Source organism: Bubalus kerabau, chromosome 12 (assembly GCF_029407905.1).
Source record: "Bubalus kerabau isolate K-KA32 ecotype Philippines breed swamp buffalo chromosome 12, PCC_UOA_SB_1v2, whole genome shotgun sequence".
Classification (NCBI taxonomy): Eukaryota; Metazoa; Chordata; class Mammalia; order Artiodactyla; family Bovidae; genus Bubalus; species Bubalus kerabau.
The window spans coordinates 90,639,838-90,659,016 of NC_073635.1; the positions used below are offsets into that span (position 1 = coordinate 90,639,838).

The 19,179-nt window shown below is 60.9% G+C and overlaps 1 protein-coding gene across 2 annotated transcripts; it reads right to left on the reverse strand.

The window, feature by feature from the left end:
* Positions 1 to 598: 598 nt before the first annotated feature.
* GRTP1 (growth hormone regulated TBC protein 1) lies at positions 599 to 18,690 on the reverse strand. Of its 2 annotated transcripts, none has more exons than XM_055543061.1 (8): positions 18,539 to 18,690; positions 18,142 to 18,293; positions 12,978 to 13,136; positions 10,326 to 10,450; positions 8,899 to 8,995; positions 3,928 to 4,103; positions 3,674 to 3,859; positions 599 to 881 (listed from the first exon to the last, which is right to left on the reverse strand). In XM_055543061.1, exons 1-8 carry the CDS (start codon positions 18,583 to 18,585, stop codon positions 792 to 794), a joined length of 1,032 nt encoding a protein of 343 aa, XP_055399036.1. In that variant the 5' UTR covers positions 18,586 to 18,690; the 3' UTR covers positions 599 to 791. The 2 variants fall into 2 exon arrangements, with proteins under 2 accessions (XP_055399036.1, XP_055399037.1); XM_055543062.1 differs by lacking the exon at positions 599 to 881 and adding an exon at positions 2,427 to 2,759.
* Between the last annotated feature and the right edge of the window lie 489 nt (positions 18,691 to 19,179).

The following is a 19,179-nucleotide window of genomic DNA, read 5'->3' on the forward strand; positions in this document are numbered from 1 at the left end:
TGGCCGAGGAGGGGCGCGCAGGCCAGGGTAGGCAGAGGCTGGCCTCGGGGGCGAGGCTGAGGGCAGCCTGCGTGTGGGTGGCCTTGGGCAGCGGCCCCTTACACGTGCAGGGCAGGGCAGAGCCCGGCTGCCCTGCAGCAAAGCTCCCAACACACCTGTTTCCCTGAGGTGGGCGGCACTGGGCTGAGCCAAGCAGAGCCCAGCAGCTCCTGTCTGCAGGGTCAGTCTCCGCAGGACAGTGGGGTTTGGAGCCTCTGCTGGGGGACGTGCCGCTGGTCGGCTCCCAGGAAGGCGAACCTGTCAGCTGGTCTCCCAGGAAACGCCAGTGTTCCCCCACCCCTGCCTGTGCCCCCGTCCCTGTGTTCTGTGCAGGGCACAGCTGGCTTGGGTGGGGTTTCTCACCAGAGGTGGCATCTCCAGAGGAAGAGAGACAGGGCCGGGGCAGGGTGGAGCGCCGTGGCCTCCAGCCCCAAGGGGAGGGGCCTCGTTGGGGCGCCTCCTCCCCGGGGTCAGGGGTGACGGCCCAGGCCTGACTCGCAGCCCCTCAGTCTCTCACCTGGTTTACATGCCGCTCGTAGAACAATTTCAAAAAGTCATTTATAAACGTTGTTAGATTGCAGGCTCACAAGAGCTGGTGTAACGAACACAAGACACGCACCTCACGTTTTATATACATCAGCGTCTCAGGTAAAAATATATATTTAAAAACAACACGACAGCTCGCAGGGAAGAGCACAGGAGGGCCGCTCAGTCGTCAGTGACCACGCCAGCCAGAGGCACGGCTCGAGGCCTCAGCCCTGCGCCAGCAGCCGCGCCCTGCAGTGCTCCCGCAGCCGGGCGATGCTGGCCCTGGACAGGCTCCCGGGCTCCGAGAATATTCTCTGAAACAGAAACAGGTTCGTTTAGACCTTCCCAGCTCCTGGTGCTGGCCAGGCTGAGGCCAGCGGTTAGTGAGCAGAGGAAGGTCACTTGTGCAGGGCGAGGGCAGCCCTTCCACCAGGAGGACGAGGGCAAGGGGAGCCCTCCTCCTTGGAGGGCAGGGCAAAGGGAGCAGAGAAGGGCTTACTGCAGGGTTGAGCAAGAGCAGGCCGCTGGTGCCCCCCAAACGCCCCCCGGGACTTCAGCAGAGCGCTCTGAGGACCAGGGAGGGGAGGGAGGGGGTCCCGCGGTGTGCGTGCAGCTGGCCCAGCCCTGAATGTCAGGCCTCAGGCTGGGCCACGTCTTGGTTTCAGCCGCTGCAAAGCTCAGGAAAGTGCCTGAGACGGGACGTCTGCCAGACAGCACACGGGCTCCTGCCCGCTTACACTTGAGTCACTTTTTAAACGCTGTGTCCAGTCCGTGAAGGAAACATCTGATTCCGAAGTCAGAGGCTCTGAGCCACAGAATCAAAGTAGGGTGACATCCCGTTTCCACTCTTCCACTAGTTTTGTGCGCGCGTGTGCTCAAGCCACCCCATTTGCGCCTGAGCCGCGCGAGGTGTGGGCTGAGGTCAGCTCTGTGCCCTTGGCGTCACCTTCCGGCTCCTCCTCCCCCAGCCCACTGCGTCCCCAGCCCCCTTCCATCTCTATAAACCTGGCTCCTCGAGGGGCCAAGCGTTGGTGGAATCGGGTTTTGTCCTCTTATGACGATCGCTGAACATGACGTCTGCAGGTTCCTCCCGGGTGGAGCAGGTGCCGGGCTCTCCCTCCCTCTGGAGGCTGAGGGGAAGCCCGCCGTGTGGGTGGGCCACACTGGCTCCCCATGCACCGCGCGGCCTTGCAGGCTGCGTCCACGCTGCGGCTGCTGTGACGGCAGGAACGCGGGTGGGCGGCCCCCCCGGGTCCTGCTCCCGTTTCCTCTCGGGAAACACGCAGTGGGACGGCTGCGTCAGACAGCGGCGCTCTGTCCAGTTTCTGAGGAGCCTCCACGCTTCCCCACGGTGGCCGTGCCATCTTACGCTCCAGCCAACGCTGCGCCAGGGTTCCCTGGTCACACGCTCACCGATAGTCACTGTCTGTGGTCTTCTGGATGCCAGCCGTTCTGACGGGTGTGAGGTCACACGGGGTTTTGATCTGCGTTTCCCTGATGATGAGGGAAGTGAGCACCCTTTCACGTACCTGCTGGCTACCTGTATGTCTTTGGACAACTGTCTGCTTGGGCCCTCTGCCCATTTTTAAACGGGATCCCTCAGCTCCGTGTCCAGCTGAGGTCTCCGTGTGTCTGGATGTGGCCTGCACACGCACTCTCCAGTTCGGGGGGGTCAGCTTTTCATCCACCACCGCTTCCCTTTGCTGCACAGACGCTGTCGAGCCCCACGTGGTCCAGTTGGCTATTTTCGCTTTTCTTGTCTGTGCTGAGTTCTTTGAGTTCCGACCCTGTAACTGCTGACTCTCCTAGCAGCCCTGAAGCCTACTCGGGGCCTGGAGAGACCAGACTCGAGAAGCGGAAGCAGGAAGGGGCTCAGACTTGTCTCCAGTGAGAGAGAAACTGCCTGACAACAAGGAGAAGGAAGGGTGCCTGGGGGCCGGGGGGGGACCCTGGGAGCAAGTCTCGGGTGACTCAGGCCAGAGAACAGACTCTGGAGGGTTCAGCTGACCTCTTCCCATTACAGTGCTCCTAGCTTCCACGTGGGATCTAGGAGATTCTAGATGTTCTGGGACAGGACTTGAGAGCACTCTGATGCATAAACTGCAGTGTTGCAGAAATACACAAGTTCGTAGAGACCCCCAAGGAAACAAGAGCAGGGTCGCTTCCCATCAGCGTGCAGGGAGCGGTCACACCTGCTGTGTGTAAAGACAAGTTTCTTTATGCAGCACTTTCTCTGCTGTGTGGGGAGACTCTCCCCCGCCTCACTCTCTGCGATCCCCTTGCGTCCACTCGGCTCACAGGGCCCAGAGCACGTCCAGGCCAGAACACCAGCCACCCCACAGTGGACACGCAGCTGTCAGGGATAGGCAGGCCGGCCGCCTGCCCTCACTGGGCACCCGCTGCACTCGGGAGCCCCCGGCTCCTCCTTGGAAGCCCTCTGCTGCTCCTCGGAAGCGTCGCACTGAGCCCAAGAGCCAGACACCAAAGCCACACGGTCTGAGTGTCCACACCGCGGTCCAGCAGAGGCCGGGCCATGGGGCCATGGGGCCATGGGCGGCATGTGCCGGGCTGGGCTCCCGTGGGGACGGCAGGCTCCCTTCTCGGAGGCAACCACGCCTGGGCCCAGGGCTTCAGCCACACAAGCAGTAAGGCCACCTGAGGGCTGAGGGGCTGGTTCTGAGGAAATCGGGCCCAGGGAGGCTCAGAGGCTGCCAGCCTAGGGGCGGCAGGCACGCCACCACCGTTCCACAGGGCGGCTGAGGGCACTATGGGCCAGGCATCGGGGTCAGTGCCCGCCCCTCCCCCACGGGCCTGTGGGATGCAGCACCCAGGTCATCAACTCAGGTGAGCTGCCTACACAGCCTGCACCGGCCTGGAACCCAACGAGAGGGGACAGACAGGTGTGACCCCACCAGGTCGGGAGAGAAGGCAACGGGGAGGGCTGAGGAGGGTGGGCCCAGCGTCGACGGGGACGTCAGGGAGGCCCAGGAGAAGCCAAGGAGCAGGCCTGATGTGCTCAGGTGGGGTCCCAGGTGGCAACCCCCACAGCCGACGGCGCGGGGCGAGCGTGCCGGTCTCCCGGCGGCCCAGCGTGGCTGACACCCACCTGCATGAAACTGTGGCACTCGGTGACGAAGCGGCCCCTGGTGATCTCCTTGAACTTCTCACAGAGGTCGGGGACGCTGGTGGCCTCCAGGATGGAGGCCTGGTGATGCTTGAGGAGGGTCAGTGCCACCCGGAAGATGATCTTGGACCCCTCGCTGAACAGGCAGTCCCAGACACGCAGCACCGTCTGCGGAGGGAGGGGCGGGTCAGCGCACGGCCGTGCGGCCGACCCCAGGCCCAGCCACGCGCCCTCACCTCCACGGGCAGGACGTCCACGAACAGGCAGATGAACCAGCGGGACGCGACCAGGGTCCACAGCACGCCGTGGCCGTCCATCAGCGCTGCCACTGCCGGCAGCTTTGTCCGCACCAGCTCCCCGAGCACCTCCTGGTCCGTCTTCAAGCCCAGCATCGAGGGGCTGTAGTAATCGGCTGTGGGGGCGAGGGGGCAGGGACGTGGGTCTCACAGGCCCAGCATCGAGGGGCCGTAGTAATCGGCTGTGGGGGCGGCGGGGCAGGGACGTGGGTCTCACAGGCCCAGCATCGAGGGGCCGTAGTGATCGGCTGTGGGGGCGAGGGGGCAGGGACGTGGGTCTCACAGGCCCAGCATCGAGGGGCCGTAGTGATCGGCTGTGGGGGCGGCGGGGCAGGGACGCGGGTCTCACAGCCGGATGGCCGCAAGCTTGTGCCCCCCGGGCCAGGTGGTGGTGGGGGCCCCTGGGACCCTTTCCAGAGGACCACCCGCCCAGAGCGGGAGCCGGGCCAGCAAGCGGATGGTGAGGCCCCTGCTGGTACCCATCACGCCCGCGGCCCGTCTGTCTGTTGAAATGGACGTTCTCTTGCCAAGGAACTTTCTGGCTTCTCATCGTGGTGGATCATCATCATGGTGTATCTAACCTCATGCTTGAGCTTTGCCGTAAGAGCTCGGCAAGTGATCTGTATTTAACCTCATGCTTGACCTTTGCCGTAAGAGCTTGGCAAGCGATCTGTATAATGAAGCTTGCCCATTCACTGAGGCAAAGGGACAGACATTCTTGCTCAGTGTTTTCGTTAAAACAGAATCATCATGAGCACGGACATGACAGTCACATCACCGGTTTTCAAGGCTAAACTGAGCCCAAGGCTGGAGAAGCTGTTGGGTCATTAACACATGGGGCCTGGGGCGCCCCTCCCTGCCACGCCCCCTGCCCCCACAGCCCCACCCCGCCTGGCCGCAAGTCCAGCCCGCCGCCCCCTCCGCCCCTGAGCAGTGGCGCCCAGTCTGGCCCCGGAGGCGGTCGGCGGGTGGGGGTGGGGGGCAGTCCTGAGTGGCTCAGCGGGGCAGACGAGCGGATTTGCAGAGTGCGAGCCCAGCACATTCTCACTTTCGCTACAGAGGCTTATGGCAGCTCCCAGAAGAGGCAAGGTCACCCCCCAAAGCTGCCACGGGCCCGAGCCGGTCACTGGAGGGTCACTTAACCCTCCTGCCGGTCGGCCAAGAACGCAGACAAACCCCGACGGCCAGCCCCATCTGCGGGTTCCCGTCTGTGCACAGAGACAGAAACTTCTCAGGGGTCCCTAGTCCAGGCTCCCCTCCAGGGCCCGAGTCAGGCCTCTCCCAGGGGCCCCCTTTGCACACAGCCTGGAGGTGTCAGCCCGGGGTCAGGGGGATGAGCGCGGCTGCAGGGCTTGGGGCGGTGCCCCAAGAGTCACCACCCCAGGATGAGCCCCGCCGCCCGCCCTGGGCCTCGCTGTCCAGCTGCGGCGGGGGAGCCACCCACTTCCCATGTCACAGGGCAAACAGGTGGGACCAGCTCTTCAGGACGCAGATGCATTCGTTCATTAAGGGACGGACTCCTCCCTGGTGTGACATCCCAGACGCCCCCCCACCGTCCCTGACGTTGGGGGTGGGTGCAGCAGGGCTTTTCTGCAGGCTCAGGAGTCGGAGGACAGACAGGCGTCCCTGGAGGAAGAGACTCGGGCATAACTTTTTTGATGTAAGACAAGCCATTTTAGGTCTAGGTCATCCTGTGATCTAGGCCTTTGCAGAAACAAAGGTCTCAGTCGCTAGAGATTTTGTGGTGGTTCAGTCGCACAGTCCTGTCCGACTGTGTGTGACCCCGTGGACGGCAGCCCACCAGGCTCCTCCGTCCCTGGGATTCTCCCAGCAAGAACACTGGCGTGAGCTGCCATTCCCTTCTCCAGGGGATCTTCCTGATCCAGGAATCGAACCTGTGTCTCCTGGGTCTCCTGCATTGGCAAGCGGATTCCTTGCCACTGAGGCACCCAGGAAGCCCAGGTATAGATTTTAAGGGAACAAAGGGTCAACACGCACAGCGACAGCCAGGCTGGGGTGCCAACTGCCCCGCAGCAGAGGCGACCAAGTGCAGGCTGCTACCTGTCTCCAAGGTAAAGACGAGCCGGACGCACCATCTTGAGCTGGTCCCGAACTCCGACCCCCTGGAGCGCTCGACCAGCAGGTCGCAGGGAAGCCAAGGGCCGGCGGTGCTGACCCCTGCTGCCCATGGGCTGTGGGTCTGGGCCCAGGTCCCTGCCGATCCTCCCGCCTCCAGCCCCAGCAGGACGATGCTTGGACGCTTAGGTTAACACGACTATTCACTGCTGGGGAGTCACAGGTCTGGGAGAGGCCCCCGCACTCCCGTGAGGACCTCTCCTCCCGCCCCCAGCCTGGCCTGTCTCTGGGCTCCTCACCCACCGCCAGGCGAGCAGTTGCGGGGAAACGGCGTGTCTGCGGGTGGGCGGCTAGGCCTCTGCCGACTCGGGACAAGAGGGGAAACGTGAAGGTCTGCGGGGACTGACAAGCGACAGATCAAACACAGACACCGATGCTGCTCTGGGGGTGGCAGAGCCCGGGGGCCCAGCAAGGCGGCCTGGGACCCTGCAGTCCCCACCTCGTTAGAGCTGCGCTCTCCCCGCCTCTGCTTCGACTTGACGGCTCTGAATTGCAGTGTCGTGGGCACTGGGGGGCGGCCTCCGGTGGCCGTGCCCACGCTGCAGACGTCCAGCTTCGTTCGGCACTGAGACCTGGCCTCCCCGCTCCTGGGAGACCACGGTGGCCTCGCCCCGACTCGGAGACCACGCAGGTCTCTATTTTGTGAACTGCCTGTCACGCCTATTCTTCACCTTCTTTTCTGTCGACCTGTATCCACCTAGACTTTTGGGAATTCTTTACACGTTAATTCTATGGATCCCTTTTTACTCTGCAGACTGGGTCTTGTGTCAAAATCAGTTTTCAATTTTAACGTAATTAAAATGATTCTGAATTTTGTTCAAGGACTTGTTTCCTACTCTGGAATCATACTGTTCTCTGACTCGTTTCGAGTTTCAAAGTTTTGCTTTTTCACACGTCTAGAATCTACCTGGGATTGAAATAAGGGTCTAGTTTTGTTTTCTTCTCTATAGGCAATCAACTGTCACGGAATGATGTTTTAACAGTCTTTTCCTCAATAGAACTCATGTACCGAGTACAACAGATGGACACACCTGATTATCCCTCGATAACCTAACGACCGTCACAGCACCTAATGCAACTCGAGCACCCTCCCCTCCAGACTTCCCCAGGGCCTAGTGGCAAAGAACCCGCCTGCAGTGCAGGAGACCCTGGTTTGATCCCTGGGTCGGGAAGATGCTCTGGAGAGGGGCATGGCCACCCACTCCAGTACTCTTGCCTGGAGTACAGAGGAGCCTGGTGGGCTACAGTCCGTGGGGTCGCAGTCAGACGGGATTGAGGGGCTAAACACCACCACTTCTTTCCAGCCCTTCCTGGCTTGGCCCTGCCAGTGACCCTTCCATGTGATTAGGCCACTATCCATCCTTAATATATGAATTAATCCATCCACATGTTGAGTCATATATTTAAAAAAATACTACTCTATAACCATTGCTCGACGCCAGAGGCTGACATCAGTATTATTTCAACGAGATCTGTGTTCGTGTTCTTCCTGAGATCGGTCTGTACGACAGGAAGGCTACACCAGCCTCACGACACGAGTTGATGAGTTCATCTGTCTCTGTTTTCAGGATTTACTTTTTAAAGATCGGGAATTATCTGTTCGAGTTTTACTGAGATGTTTTTCTCTGCATTTGGCCTTTCAGATGTCCTCTTTCCAGCTCTGCTGGCCTGTATTCTCAAACCATCCATTCTTCTCGTCACTGTACTCAGGCTGTCTTGCGGTTCCTGGGAGTCCCTGCAGGTTCCAATCCCGGCGCCCTTTCCACTTCTAGATTCCTCACCCCCTTCTTTATCACTCTTGTCAGACGTCTGTGCATTTCAACAGTTTTCCCAAAGAACCAGCTTCCGTCTCAGCTCATCTTTCTGTCATTCTCCGTCATTAACTTCCACTCTTCCGTGTGAGTGCTTGCACACCTGTATGCCCGCAAACGCAGAGCAAGAAGCTGGACACCCACACACCACCCTGCTGAGCATGGGCAGCGAGCACGCGAGGGACGGGGACCCCTGAGGAGAGCGGCCACAGCTCACCCTCCGTCAGCGCTGCACTCGGAACTTCTGAGACGAGGATGTGTCTGTGCAGCTTTGGCGTAATGAAGACAGAAGCAGCTAACTGCAGGATGAGCACGTGCCAAAATGACCTTGCTTGTGCACCCAGAGGCCCGGGGACTCACACAGCCCTGCCCACCCCCAGCCCAGTGAGACGGTGATCCCCCCCGAGTCCTGCCTGCTCATCTGGAGGTTTCCTTTGTTTTTGAAGCAAGACCCATTTTGCTGTATTGACTGAATCTAATGACCACTGGAAACGACATGTTCTGACTTTAAGTCTGTGATGAACCACTAGGTGGGAGCACCTGGAGCCTTGCTTCTGTTTCTTGAGGTCAGCCCTTCCCAGCCCCAACCTGCGTCTCTCAGTTACTGTCGCTGCCAGGCTTTTAGGCTTCATTCCCTGAAGTTCCCCAAATCCCCAGACGACGCCTGGAAGTGGTCACGGCGGACACCTCCATCGTCATTCGGTCTCTGATATAACTGAGCAGATGGCTCAGCGGTGTCCAGGCTGAGACAGCGCTGCCCGCGGGGTGGTGGTGGTGGGGGGAGAGGTTGCCGCTCCGCTGGGCCCCCACATCTTGTGAGCGTCTCACCTCAACTCAACTGCAGGAAGACTGAGAACCTCAGCTCTCAAACGACGCCTTATGTTTCATCACGCCCCGACTTGTCAGCAGGATCGTTACGGCAACACCAGAAAGCAAGTCACTCTTACCGCGGGACTCCACACACCTGGGAGTATTCTGCCCACCAGGGCGTCCAACAGCCAGAAGGCTTCTTCTTCACTCTTAGTCACCAGGATCAGATACCCCGCGATGAAGTTCATCCCCTGGAATCAGACACACGTCGCCAGGATGAGACACCCCGCGCCGACGCTCATCCCCTGGACTCAGAGGAGGCCGCGCTGACACCGGCTGCACCCCCAGGCCCTGCAGCCGTGCAGCTGCCGCCCGCCAGCTCCCCGCCTTCCTTGTCCTTCCCTAGAACGCGCGTGATTCTGGAATGGCTGTCCAGGGCAGCGTTGGCCTCGCCGGCTCTGCCATCGACAGACATGTGCACTCAGGCTTGACTCTTAGATTCTGCCTTAGAACCGGGCAGGGCACGTCCTCGTGAAATTCTCACCAGGAGAAACCACACGGGCTGCTCGGGCACCGCCTCCCACGGCTCTGAATACCCAGCCGTCCTCTCAGGAGGCCTGGCCTCTGGCTTAGGGGCCTGGAGTGTGGGGACCCCACCCCCAAGCCCCGCCCTCCTGCCCACACACCCCCAGACACCACAGCCCCCAGAGCGCACGGCAGCCCAAGGATCGGCTCCCGACCCAGCTCCGCTCACGGTCTGGGCTGTGGACGCGTGTCCCTGCGATGCTGCAGAAAGAGCACCTCCGGGGGCACGAGAACCGATCCCCGCCACCTGACGCGCCGCCCCGCTGCCCAGAGGCCCAGCTTCCGGAGGAGGCCCTGCATTCCGGGCCGGCCCACTGCATGCACTCCCCACATGTGCATACACACACGTACACACGTGGACACACGCACACCATCAGCTCCAAGGCGACAGGGTACTGGTCACCCACGTCCTGTAAACACAGCCTGTGTACACGTCCACAGCTGCTCCCTCCTGCCCCCACCGAGAGGCCCAGCCCGGGTTGTGGGGGACGTGGGAGCCCCGGCTGGGCGAGGAACCGGGGCCTGTGGGGGGGCCTGGGAGCCCAGGCTGGGCGAGACCCTGGGGTCTGTGCGGGATGTGGGAGCCCCGGCTGGGCAAGGCCCTGGTGTCTGTGCGGGATGTGGGAGCCCCGGCTGGGCAAGGCCCCGGGGTCTGTGCGGGATGTGGGAGCCCCGGCTGGGCGAGGCCCCAGGGTCTGTGGGGGGGCCCGGGAACCCCGGCTGGGTGAGGCCCCGGGGTCTGTGCGGGATGTGGGAGCCCCAGCTGGGCGAGGAACCGGGGTCTGTGGGGGGGGCCCGGGAACCCCGGCTGGGCGAGGCCCTGGGGTCTGTGCGGGATGTGGGAGCCCTGGCTGGGCAAGGCCCCGGAGTCTGTGCGGGATGTGGGAGCCCCGGCTGGGAGAGGCCCCGGAGTCTGTGTGGGATGTGGGAGCCCCGGCTGGGCGAGGCCCCGGGGTCTGTTGGGGGACCGGGGTCTGTGGGGGGCCCGGGGTTTACCTGGCAGTAGCCCACGCCGTGGTTGTGGTGCCCATAGGCCAGCAGCACGTTGTACAGGGGCCCCTGCAGGCAGGGCTCCGCGTCCTTCCGGAACTGCACGTTGTCAGGGAAGGTCCTGTTCATGTCTGTGGGGACCCACAGAGCGCTCAGGGCACGAGCAGAGGCCACCCTGGGCCCCCAGCAGCCTCCACCGTCGACTGGACTCAGGAGCAGAGGTGGCTCAGGGCCCCAAGCAGCCCGGCCAGGGCCCCCACTGCCCCGCAGCCCTTACTCTCCAATCAGCAACAACATCAGCTCCTCTGACGAGGCCAGGCTGCTGGGTCCCCAGCGTCTCCTCCGGTCCCCACGCCCCGAAGTGTGGGTGAAGCGTGAGCACTTTACGTAAAGCTTTGGAAATTCTCCCCAATTCTTATGACTGAAAACAGAAGCAGGCAGGACACCTGAGAGCCCCGTTTGGAGACAAAGAGACAAAACGGAAAAGTACCCGGAAGATTCTAGCGCTAAAGAACCAGCTGCAGCGCAGGAGACCTAAGAGACGCGGGGCGATCCTGGGTCCGGAAGGTCCCCTGGGGGAGGGCTCTTGCCTGGAGAATCCCATGGACAGAGGGGCCTGGTGGGCTACAGTCCATGGGGTCGCAAAGAGTCGGACACGACTGAAGTGACTTGGCACAGCACAGATAAACTCATCACCACCAACTTCTGTCTGCAGGAGGGTGCCTGGCGGCCTCTCCCACCTCCGCCACCCTCTCCCTGCCCCCCATTACATTCCTGTGAACCTGTGTCCAGGGCAGAGTTGGGTGGCTGATGGAGACCCTCTGACCCCGCCTTGAGCAGAGTGGCGGTGTCGGCGAAGGGACACTCGTGGACACCGTTGATAACGCAAGGCCTCCCGGTGGCCACGGGGATTCTGCCCCCAAGCTCGGGCCCCCAGCCCTGCACCTGCCCACAAAGACCAGATCTGAGCCAAACAGCAAACTGGTTGCCTCCAAGCTTGGAATTTCCAATCATATGTTTTAAAAAAAAAGATTTCTTTTCCCTGGAAATCTGAACATTCCCCAAACTGGCACCTATCAGGGGGAAATGAGTTTTTCACTAATTCAGAGTAGACTGACCGACTGTGCTCACGCCTGTGTAACGATCTTTATGATGAGACGCTTTAGCAGATGTTGAAATCTTTCTCCCTGGCCCCTGCACCGGAGGCAGGCATGCTGGACGTCCCGTCTGGGCTCAGGTGCACGATGCACCTGCTCTACTGAGCCTGCACCAGGACTGAGGCAGGCTCCCCGACCGCAGGCCAGAGCGGCTGCGTGACCCAGCAACTCCACCTCGGGCTCTGTCCCCAAAGCACTGAACGCGGGTCTCGGAGAATTACTTGACACCCGGTTCAGGCAGAATTCACTGTAGCCAGGGGGTGGAAGCAGCCCGGGTGTCCATGGACAGAAGACGGACACACCCAGGATCTGGTTCAGCCTCAGGAAGGGCGGAAGCTCTGACGCACACACAACCCGGCTGGGCCTCTCGGACACTGTGCTCCGTGAAATCAACCAGACACAGAAGGACAGACACAGCCTGATTCCACCCACGTGAAGTCCAGGAGAGTCAGAGACAGGGAGCAGACGGTGGAGCCAGGGCTGGGGGCTTAGTGTGTAACAGGGACAGAGGCTCCCCTTGGAAAAATAAAATGGTGAACTGCACGTTGTGTATGTTTCACCATAATTAAAAATAAAAGTATCCAAAAACTCTGCACCAAGTAGAGTCTTTAAAATTCATTTTCCAGACAAACAGCCACCTGTCGCTTGTGGTCTCTCCCTGCCCACGTGAGCACTGCTGGGCTTGCGGAGGGAACCCACGCTCCCCGCAGGTCACGACAGCGTCTGTCCCAAGCCCTCCGGCCACGGTTTTCTGGGGGGTCAGGGTGCGGCCGGCAGGCTCAGCGGCGGTGCTGGGATCCGAGACCCCTGCTCCTTACGCTGGGGACACTCCGCTTCCTCGCTGTCCCCAGTCAATCCAACCTCCCAGACGTGTACGGTGACCAACCACTTAATGAAGTCCTGTGTGTTTAGTTCTGTCGTTCTCAGAAGCCGGCAAAATCGGACAAGCAGATGTCTCTCCTAAAGATCTAGTTGTTCAACGCAGGTTAACCATTTTTCTGAGGACTCTGCACTTGTGAGAGCCTGTGGCCAGCGAGGAAGCTGGGGTCACGAGACGGCGCCCAGGGCGTGAACGCCTCTGGACACTCGGCATCGGCACAAAGAGCGGACGCAGCGCGCAGCTTCCTGCAGCTGCATCTCGAGTCCTCAGGGCCACCCAGCCCACGTCTGTTCAGAGGGCTCGCTCTGCAGCGGCCTCCTCACACCCCTGGACAGATTCTTCGCAGAAGAAACCCACCCTTTCTACCACTTTCCTTACCACCTAGCTGCCCGCTCGAGGATTTTCTGAACCAATTCTGATCATTGTCCTCCCGTCAAATAAGCCCCCGTTTTGCTTGTCCTTTGAGAAAATGGGAATCAGGGGTGCGCCTTTGACAGCGCAGGTTTTCTCATCCCCATCACGACCGGGAGTCTGGGTGCAGACACACTTCCCCTGGGGGAGGCACCCCCACCCCAGGGCCGCCCCACCCCGGGGGCCTCCCCCACCCGGGGGCCACGTCACCTGTCCGGATGGCCTCCTCCAGGCTGGCGCTCCGCTCCCCCTGCAGGAGGCGCTGGTAGTAGCCAGGGTTCCGGTCCATCCGGGCCTGGGCTCCGCTCACCCCCATCCAGACACGGGCCCGGTGCTCCAGCGGGACACCCTTGCGGATGTAGCGCTTCACTGAGATAGGGAAAGGGCAGTTTCAGACGGGCCCCCCTCCAAGAGTTTCCATGGACAGCTCTCACAAATCAGTAAGTCAGACACGAAAGAGGCAATACAGGAATGTTTCGACAACAGGTACAGGTCCTCCCTACAGAAGTCCGCTCTCCCCTCCTGCTGAGTGGTCGGGGGGCCGCAGCAGCCCAGCCTCCACCTCAGCAGCAGTGCGGGGATGCAGGCCACCTCCCGTCCCCCCCACTCGGCCCGCCCCGCAGCCTGGGAGGACGCCACGGCCCTGAACGCAGGTCGGCACTGGCTCAGGCACCAGCTGTACTGAACAGAAAAAAATTACAGGACAGTGTCCTAGGTTACAAGTGAAAAAGGCGCTGCTGCTGAAGTCTTGTAACTCAAGCTGACAGCCACCAGTCCACGAGCTCTTGAGAGCGCCTCCCAGAGGCCAGGCCGCGTGCACCCGCCGCTCTAGGGAGGGCGCGCGGGATGGGAGTTTGCAGAGGCTGGGGGATGACGAGGAAGGTGCAGAGGAAGGGAAGGACAGACGTGAACACCACCCGCCAGAGGCAGAGAAAGCCAAGAACCCTCTGCAACTCGGAGGCACCCATGCAGCCGGAGGATCACGCGTGGCCAGAATGTCTCGGCCAGCGTGACGTGGTCACCCCGCTACTGGACGTGATATTTCCGTCTATCAAACACAGCAATCATTCAGCCGGACCGTCCCTCCAGCCTCCTACTATTTACACACCATCTCAGGGCTCGGCATGCCCAGGGGTGCCCTGAATTAATCCTCTCTCAACTGCAAGGGGAGGGTCAGTCCTAGCTTTGGGCAGGGACCGCTCCCACTGAGATGGAGGAGAAGGAAAAGACGTACAGACATTCACGGAAACTCCACGGACGGACGTCAAAGAGTGGAAATAAAAACAACGAGACGGCACAGCACCACGAACGCTGCCACGAGCAGAACTACTGGGCGTCGCTCTGAGAGAACACCTGCGAGAAGCCAAAGAACCAGAAGAAGGGAGAGCGAGGCCAGCACACCTTCGGGACCCCTCTGCAGCCCTGTGGCCTTTCCCAGTGCCTGCTCCCCCAGCCGAGGCCTTCACCCACGTCCGGGCCTGCAGGTCAGCGCCCAGAACCACACAGGAGGGGACCCTGAAGGCGACCGGCTGTTCTAAACCTTGCACATGGTGGGGATTATCTGACTGTGCGTCTGTCCACACTCACAGGGCTGCACGCCAAGTACAGTGAACTTCATTTGCAAAGTTTTAAAAAATTAATATAAAGTATAAAAAGTGTGGAGAAGGAAATGGCACCCCACTCCAGTGTTCTTGCCTGGAGAACCCCAGGGACAGGGGAGCCTGGTGGGCTGCAGTCCATGGGGTTGCAAAGAGTCTAAAAAAAGAAGTGCGAGCTGGTTAAACCCCCAACTCTGGCGTCGGACGTGGCTAGGCAGACCACACCTCGATCATGCCTCGGTTTCCTTCCAAAATGGAAGGAAAATGGAAAATTTCCTGCAAAATGGAAACAAAGCCCAGGGCCTGGAATACAGTCAGGGCTCCAGACTCCCGGGAGGTTGTAAGAACAGCAACAACGTCCAGAAGTTTCAGAGGATCAGGGCTTCTGCTACTTTCACTGCCTGTTATCTGACTTTACTCAGTTTCTCTGGAAGAGAAAGAAAATGGTCCTCCCATCCTCAGAGCAAGGGCAGGACTGATGCACCCCTCATTCCGACATTCGGAGGAGTGTAAACTATGCCGCAGAAACAGGTGGGAAATTTTTTTTAAAGAGAAGCTCGACCCCAAAGAATTAACTCCCAGCTGTCTGCCCCAGGATTTAAGCAGGTTCTCAGGGCTTTTTTTATATTTGTCTTTAAACATGTCTTGCAATTTCATTCTCATTCAGATGGTGCTAACCCCCTCACCCACGGGGCAGGAGAGGAAGCAAACCGGAAGAGCTCCTCCCATCACGTCCCTCCAGGCCAGGATGGACAGAGGCCCAGAGGCAGCTCCCCGGGTCCGGCCAGCCAGGTCGAGTGCTGAGAGTGAGCGAGCGATCGCAGCTCCTGGTGGACCTGCTCACTGACAAAAAGAAAACACGGACCCACAGCTAGCACCCTCAAGCAGGCTGAGGTTCAACACTCGTCTGCAGACGTGGACACAAGTCCTCTCAGAAGAGCTCACACACAGCAGAGCCTGAAGGCCCGACACGGCTGAGGAGCCGGGGCGAAGGCGGCCCTCCAGGTGCGGTCGCCGGGGTCACGGTCGGGGCCCCAGATGGAGCTCCCACTGCCCGCCCGGGGCCCATGGCCCTCACGGCCTCCCTCCCACGGGACGTCACACAGCCGTGGACACTCTGGCCAGCCCAGAGCATCTGGCAGGAAGAAACTGTATTCCCGCTTCCTGACTAACAAATCCACTCCTGGTTACGCCTGACCACTCCCCTGGAGTGCCACGGGTGCTGTGGGAACCCCGGCCTTCACACCCGGAAGCCGCACCAGCTCAGCGGCAACACCCCGGACCACAGAACCGGGTGAGCCCACAGGCGCCTCACCAGATTTCCTGAAAGAACACCAGGCCACTATGCCCTCCAGCTCACCTGGCAGCGAACCCCACCCCCAGGCCAAGGCTCACCAGGAATCAAGTATATTTGCTCCTAAACCTGTTACGCCATAATTACAAAGTTTAACAAACATTACATAAATTTAAAAACGTAAAACAAAAAAAGAAACAATGGCAGTTTCAATAAAGCCAAATTAAATTTTCAGAAAGAGTCCATATGTGCTCCAAAAAGGCAAGTGAAGTGAAAGTGAAAGTCACTCAGTCCTGTCCAACTCTTTGCGACCCCATGGCCTATACAGTCTATGGAATTCTCCAGGCCAGAACACTGGAGTGGGTAGCCTTTCCCTTCTCCAGAGGATCTTTCCAACCCAGGGATCAAACCCAGGTCTCCAGCATTGCAGGCGGATTCTTTACTAGCTGAGTCACAGGGGAGCCCTGGGCAAAAGCAGAAACAAAACAGAACCGTCATATTAGGTGACCACAGAAGTCCAGGGAGAGAGCTGAGGTCCGGGAGGCTCTGCACTGAGATGGCTTCCACTCCCAGCCCACTGGGAGAGCAACACTGGAAACAGACACAGCGTTCAGCAGTCTCCACAGCGGTCAGGCATGGACGTGAGAGCTGGGCCATAAAGAAGGCTGGACGCCAAAACTGATGCTTTTGAACTGTGGTGTTGGAGAAGACTCTTGAGAGTCCCCTGGACTGCAAGGAGATCCAACCAGTCCATCCTAAAGGAAATATTAGTCCTGAATATTCATTGGAAGGACTGATGCTGAAGCTCCAATACTTTGGCCACCTGATGCAAAGAGCTGACTCATTGGAAAAGACCCTGATGCTGGGAAAGACTGAAGGCGGGAAAAGGGGACGACAGAGGGTGAGATGGTTGGATGGCATCACCAACTCAACGGACGTGAGTTTGGGTAAACTCCGGGAGTTGGTGATGGACAGGGAAGCCTGGCGTGCTGCAGTCCATGGGGTTGCAAAGAGTCGGATGCGACTTGGCGACTGAGCAGCAACGGTTTCTGCAGGAAAGACACAGAACTAGAGTACTGTCACTGTACAAAGAAAAGACGGCAAGACGCAAGTGACAGAATCGAAGGGGAGAGCACGTCCACGCGTGTGTCACGTGCAAAGGTTCGCGAGCGCCTTCACGTCTTGCAGTGACTTTCTGCGGCGTTAACTGGCCTCTGGGTCCCTGTTGGACAGGAGGCCTCCTCCTGCATGGAAGCAAATCGTGCACCCTGTTCCTGGGGGTACGGGGGACAGTCACCAGCCACCCCCGGGGCCTGGGCAGCTGAGAAACTCAGGTCACTTCACACCTTCGAGTGTGACCAAGATGTTCTCCCACGTGCAAAAGTTAAGTCTGTTTTTGTATTTTTACATAGTTGTACATAACTTTAAAAAACAAATCACAACAAAAAAATGAAGCCAAAGTCGGCTGGGAAGCACGTTAATGCCCAGCAGCAAGGGGGGCATGGCTCTCGATACAACTAAAGACACCTGCCTTTCAACGACGGGTGGCTCTTTACAGATAAAGCTTGATCTGACCCCCTCCCCCCAACGCTTGCTTAAAAACTGACTTCTTTCCCCTGGCCATGCCCCGTGTGCCCACTGTGAGCTGGCGCGGGCCCTGCTCCACCTCTGGCCCTCCTCTTCTCACCCCAATGCTCTGGTCACACAGCTCAGCCCCCTGCGGCTGGGACCCCTATCCTCACCCCTTCATTGTCATTAACGCCCTGTGTCAGGAGGCCCCCGGGGGCACACTCCTGCCCACTCCTCACCTCCTGTGGCCAGGTCTGGCCTCTGTATCCTCAGCTAGGGAGCAGGCAGGCAAACAGTTCATTCATTCATTCAACAAACAGCTAAGGGACCATCCAGCCAACCCAGCCGGCACAGAGGGATCTTTGACCCCAGGGCGGAAAACTAAGGATAAAATAAGTAAGACCCACATGTGGAGGACCAGAGAGAGGCAAGGAGAGGGCAGGAAGTGTGGAGCTGCGGGGTGAGACTGGAAGGCTTCCCGGAGGAGGCGCTCCAATCCAGACCTGAAGGAGGCCCCGGGGCACAGCCTGGCGCGGGGAAGAAGCAGGGGAGGAGCTGAGGGGTCCACGAAGCACCCCCCACCCCGCTTTCTCTCTGAAGGGGGCAGGGAGGCCGGCGGGAGCACCACCTTGGCCGCTCGCTCTGAGGAGCAGGAAACCCGGCTTCTTGTGGAAAGAGGGCCACGGGCGCCAAGCGTCTCAAAAGGCGAGCAGGCCCCACGTCCAGGCGAGGAAAGAGGGCCTCGCACCTGGACCGCGCAGCGCCCTCACCTGTGCGTCTGCGCGGGGCACGGCTGGGATGGGGACAGCGCCCCTGGCCTCGAAGGAACCCCAAGTCCTGAGCTCCCCCGAGCGCACGGCACCGAGGACCGGATGACTTGTTGCGTGCCCGCTGGGTCAGGCGCCGAACTCACCGGTCATGCTCCTCTGGACACCACCGCCGCCCTTTAGAAGTTTGGACCATTTGATGGCTCTCCTGGTGAGGATCACCAGGTAGGTGGAAAAAAATTCTTCGTAAGCTGCATAATCAAAGTCCTCAGGCCTTTCAAACCCATACGGATCGATCCTACCGCACAAAAAGGCCCAGAGTCAAGTTCCGCGCGCACGTGGACGTGGGACCCTCGGCACCCAGCCGCCCGATCCCTGCGCGGGGCGCGCGGGCTCCCTGCCCCCCACCCGGCCCCGCAGCAGAGGCGGCGGGCCGAGCGCGGGCGCGCACGCAGCGCAGGGGCCGCCCAGGGGCGCGCAGGCGCCCGCACCGCCGCCCGCGCCCGCGCCCGGGCCAGGGGCGCACCGACCCCGCGCGCCTACCTGGGGACACGGTCCCGCGCCGTCTGCGCGCGCCCCGCGGCCTCCATGCCGAGAGGGGCGGGAGGCGGCGCCCGGGCCGCGGGGCTGGGGGTGCCAGGTTCACCTCCCAGGACTCGGGGCGCCTCGCGTCCTTCCGCCGGGCCGCGGGCGCCGGGAGGCGGGGCTGGGGGCGGGGAAGGAGGGCGGGGGAGGGGAGGGGTGGGAACGTCTGGGGACCCGGAGAGCGGGGCGCGGCCCGGAGGGAGGGGGCGGGAGGGGCTGCACCTGCTCCTGCGCGCGGAGCCCGGAGCCCGGAGCCTGGGAGGGGCGCGGCCGAGCCGGGCCCCGGCCCCCGGGGCGGGGAGGGAGGGGGATGGGGGCCCCGGGCGGGGGGAGGGGGCGCGGGAGGAGGGATGGGCCCCCGGCGGGGAGGGCGGGGCAGGGGCGCGGGGATGGCCCCCGGCGGGGAGAGGGACCTGGGCCCGGCGAGGCTGACGGCCCGGCCGGCGCGTCGGGTCCCGCCGCTCCGCACCCCGGGGCTTCTCTGCCGCAGCCAAGGTGGGAGGAGGTGAGTCCAGCTTAGATTCTTCTGACAGCCGTTCAGGCCTCCGTGCCCCGCGGGTCCAAAGGCCGGCGTCCTGACCTGTGACCGCTGGTTTAAT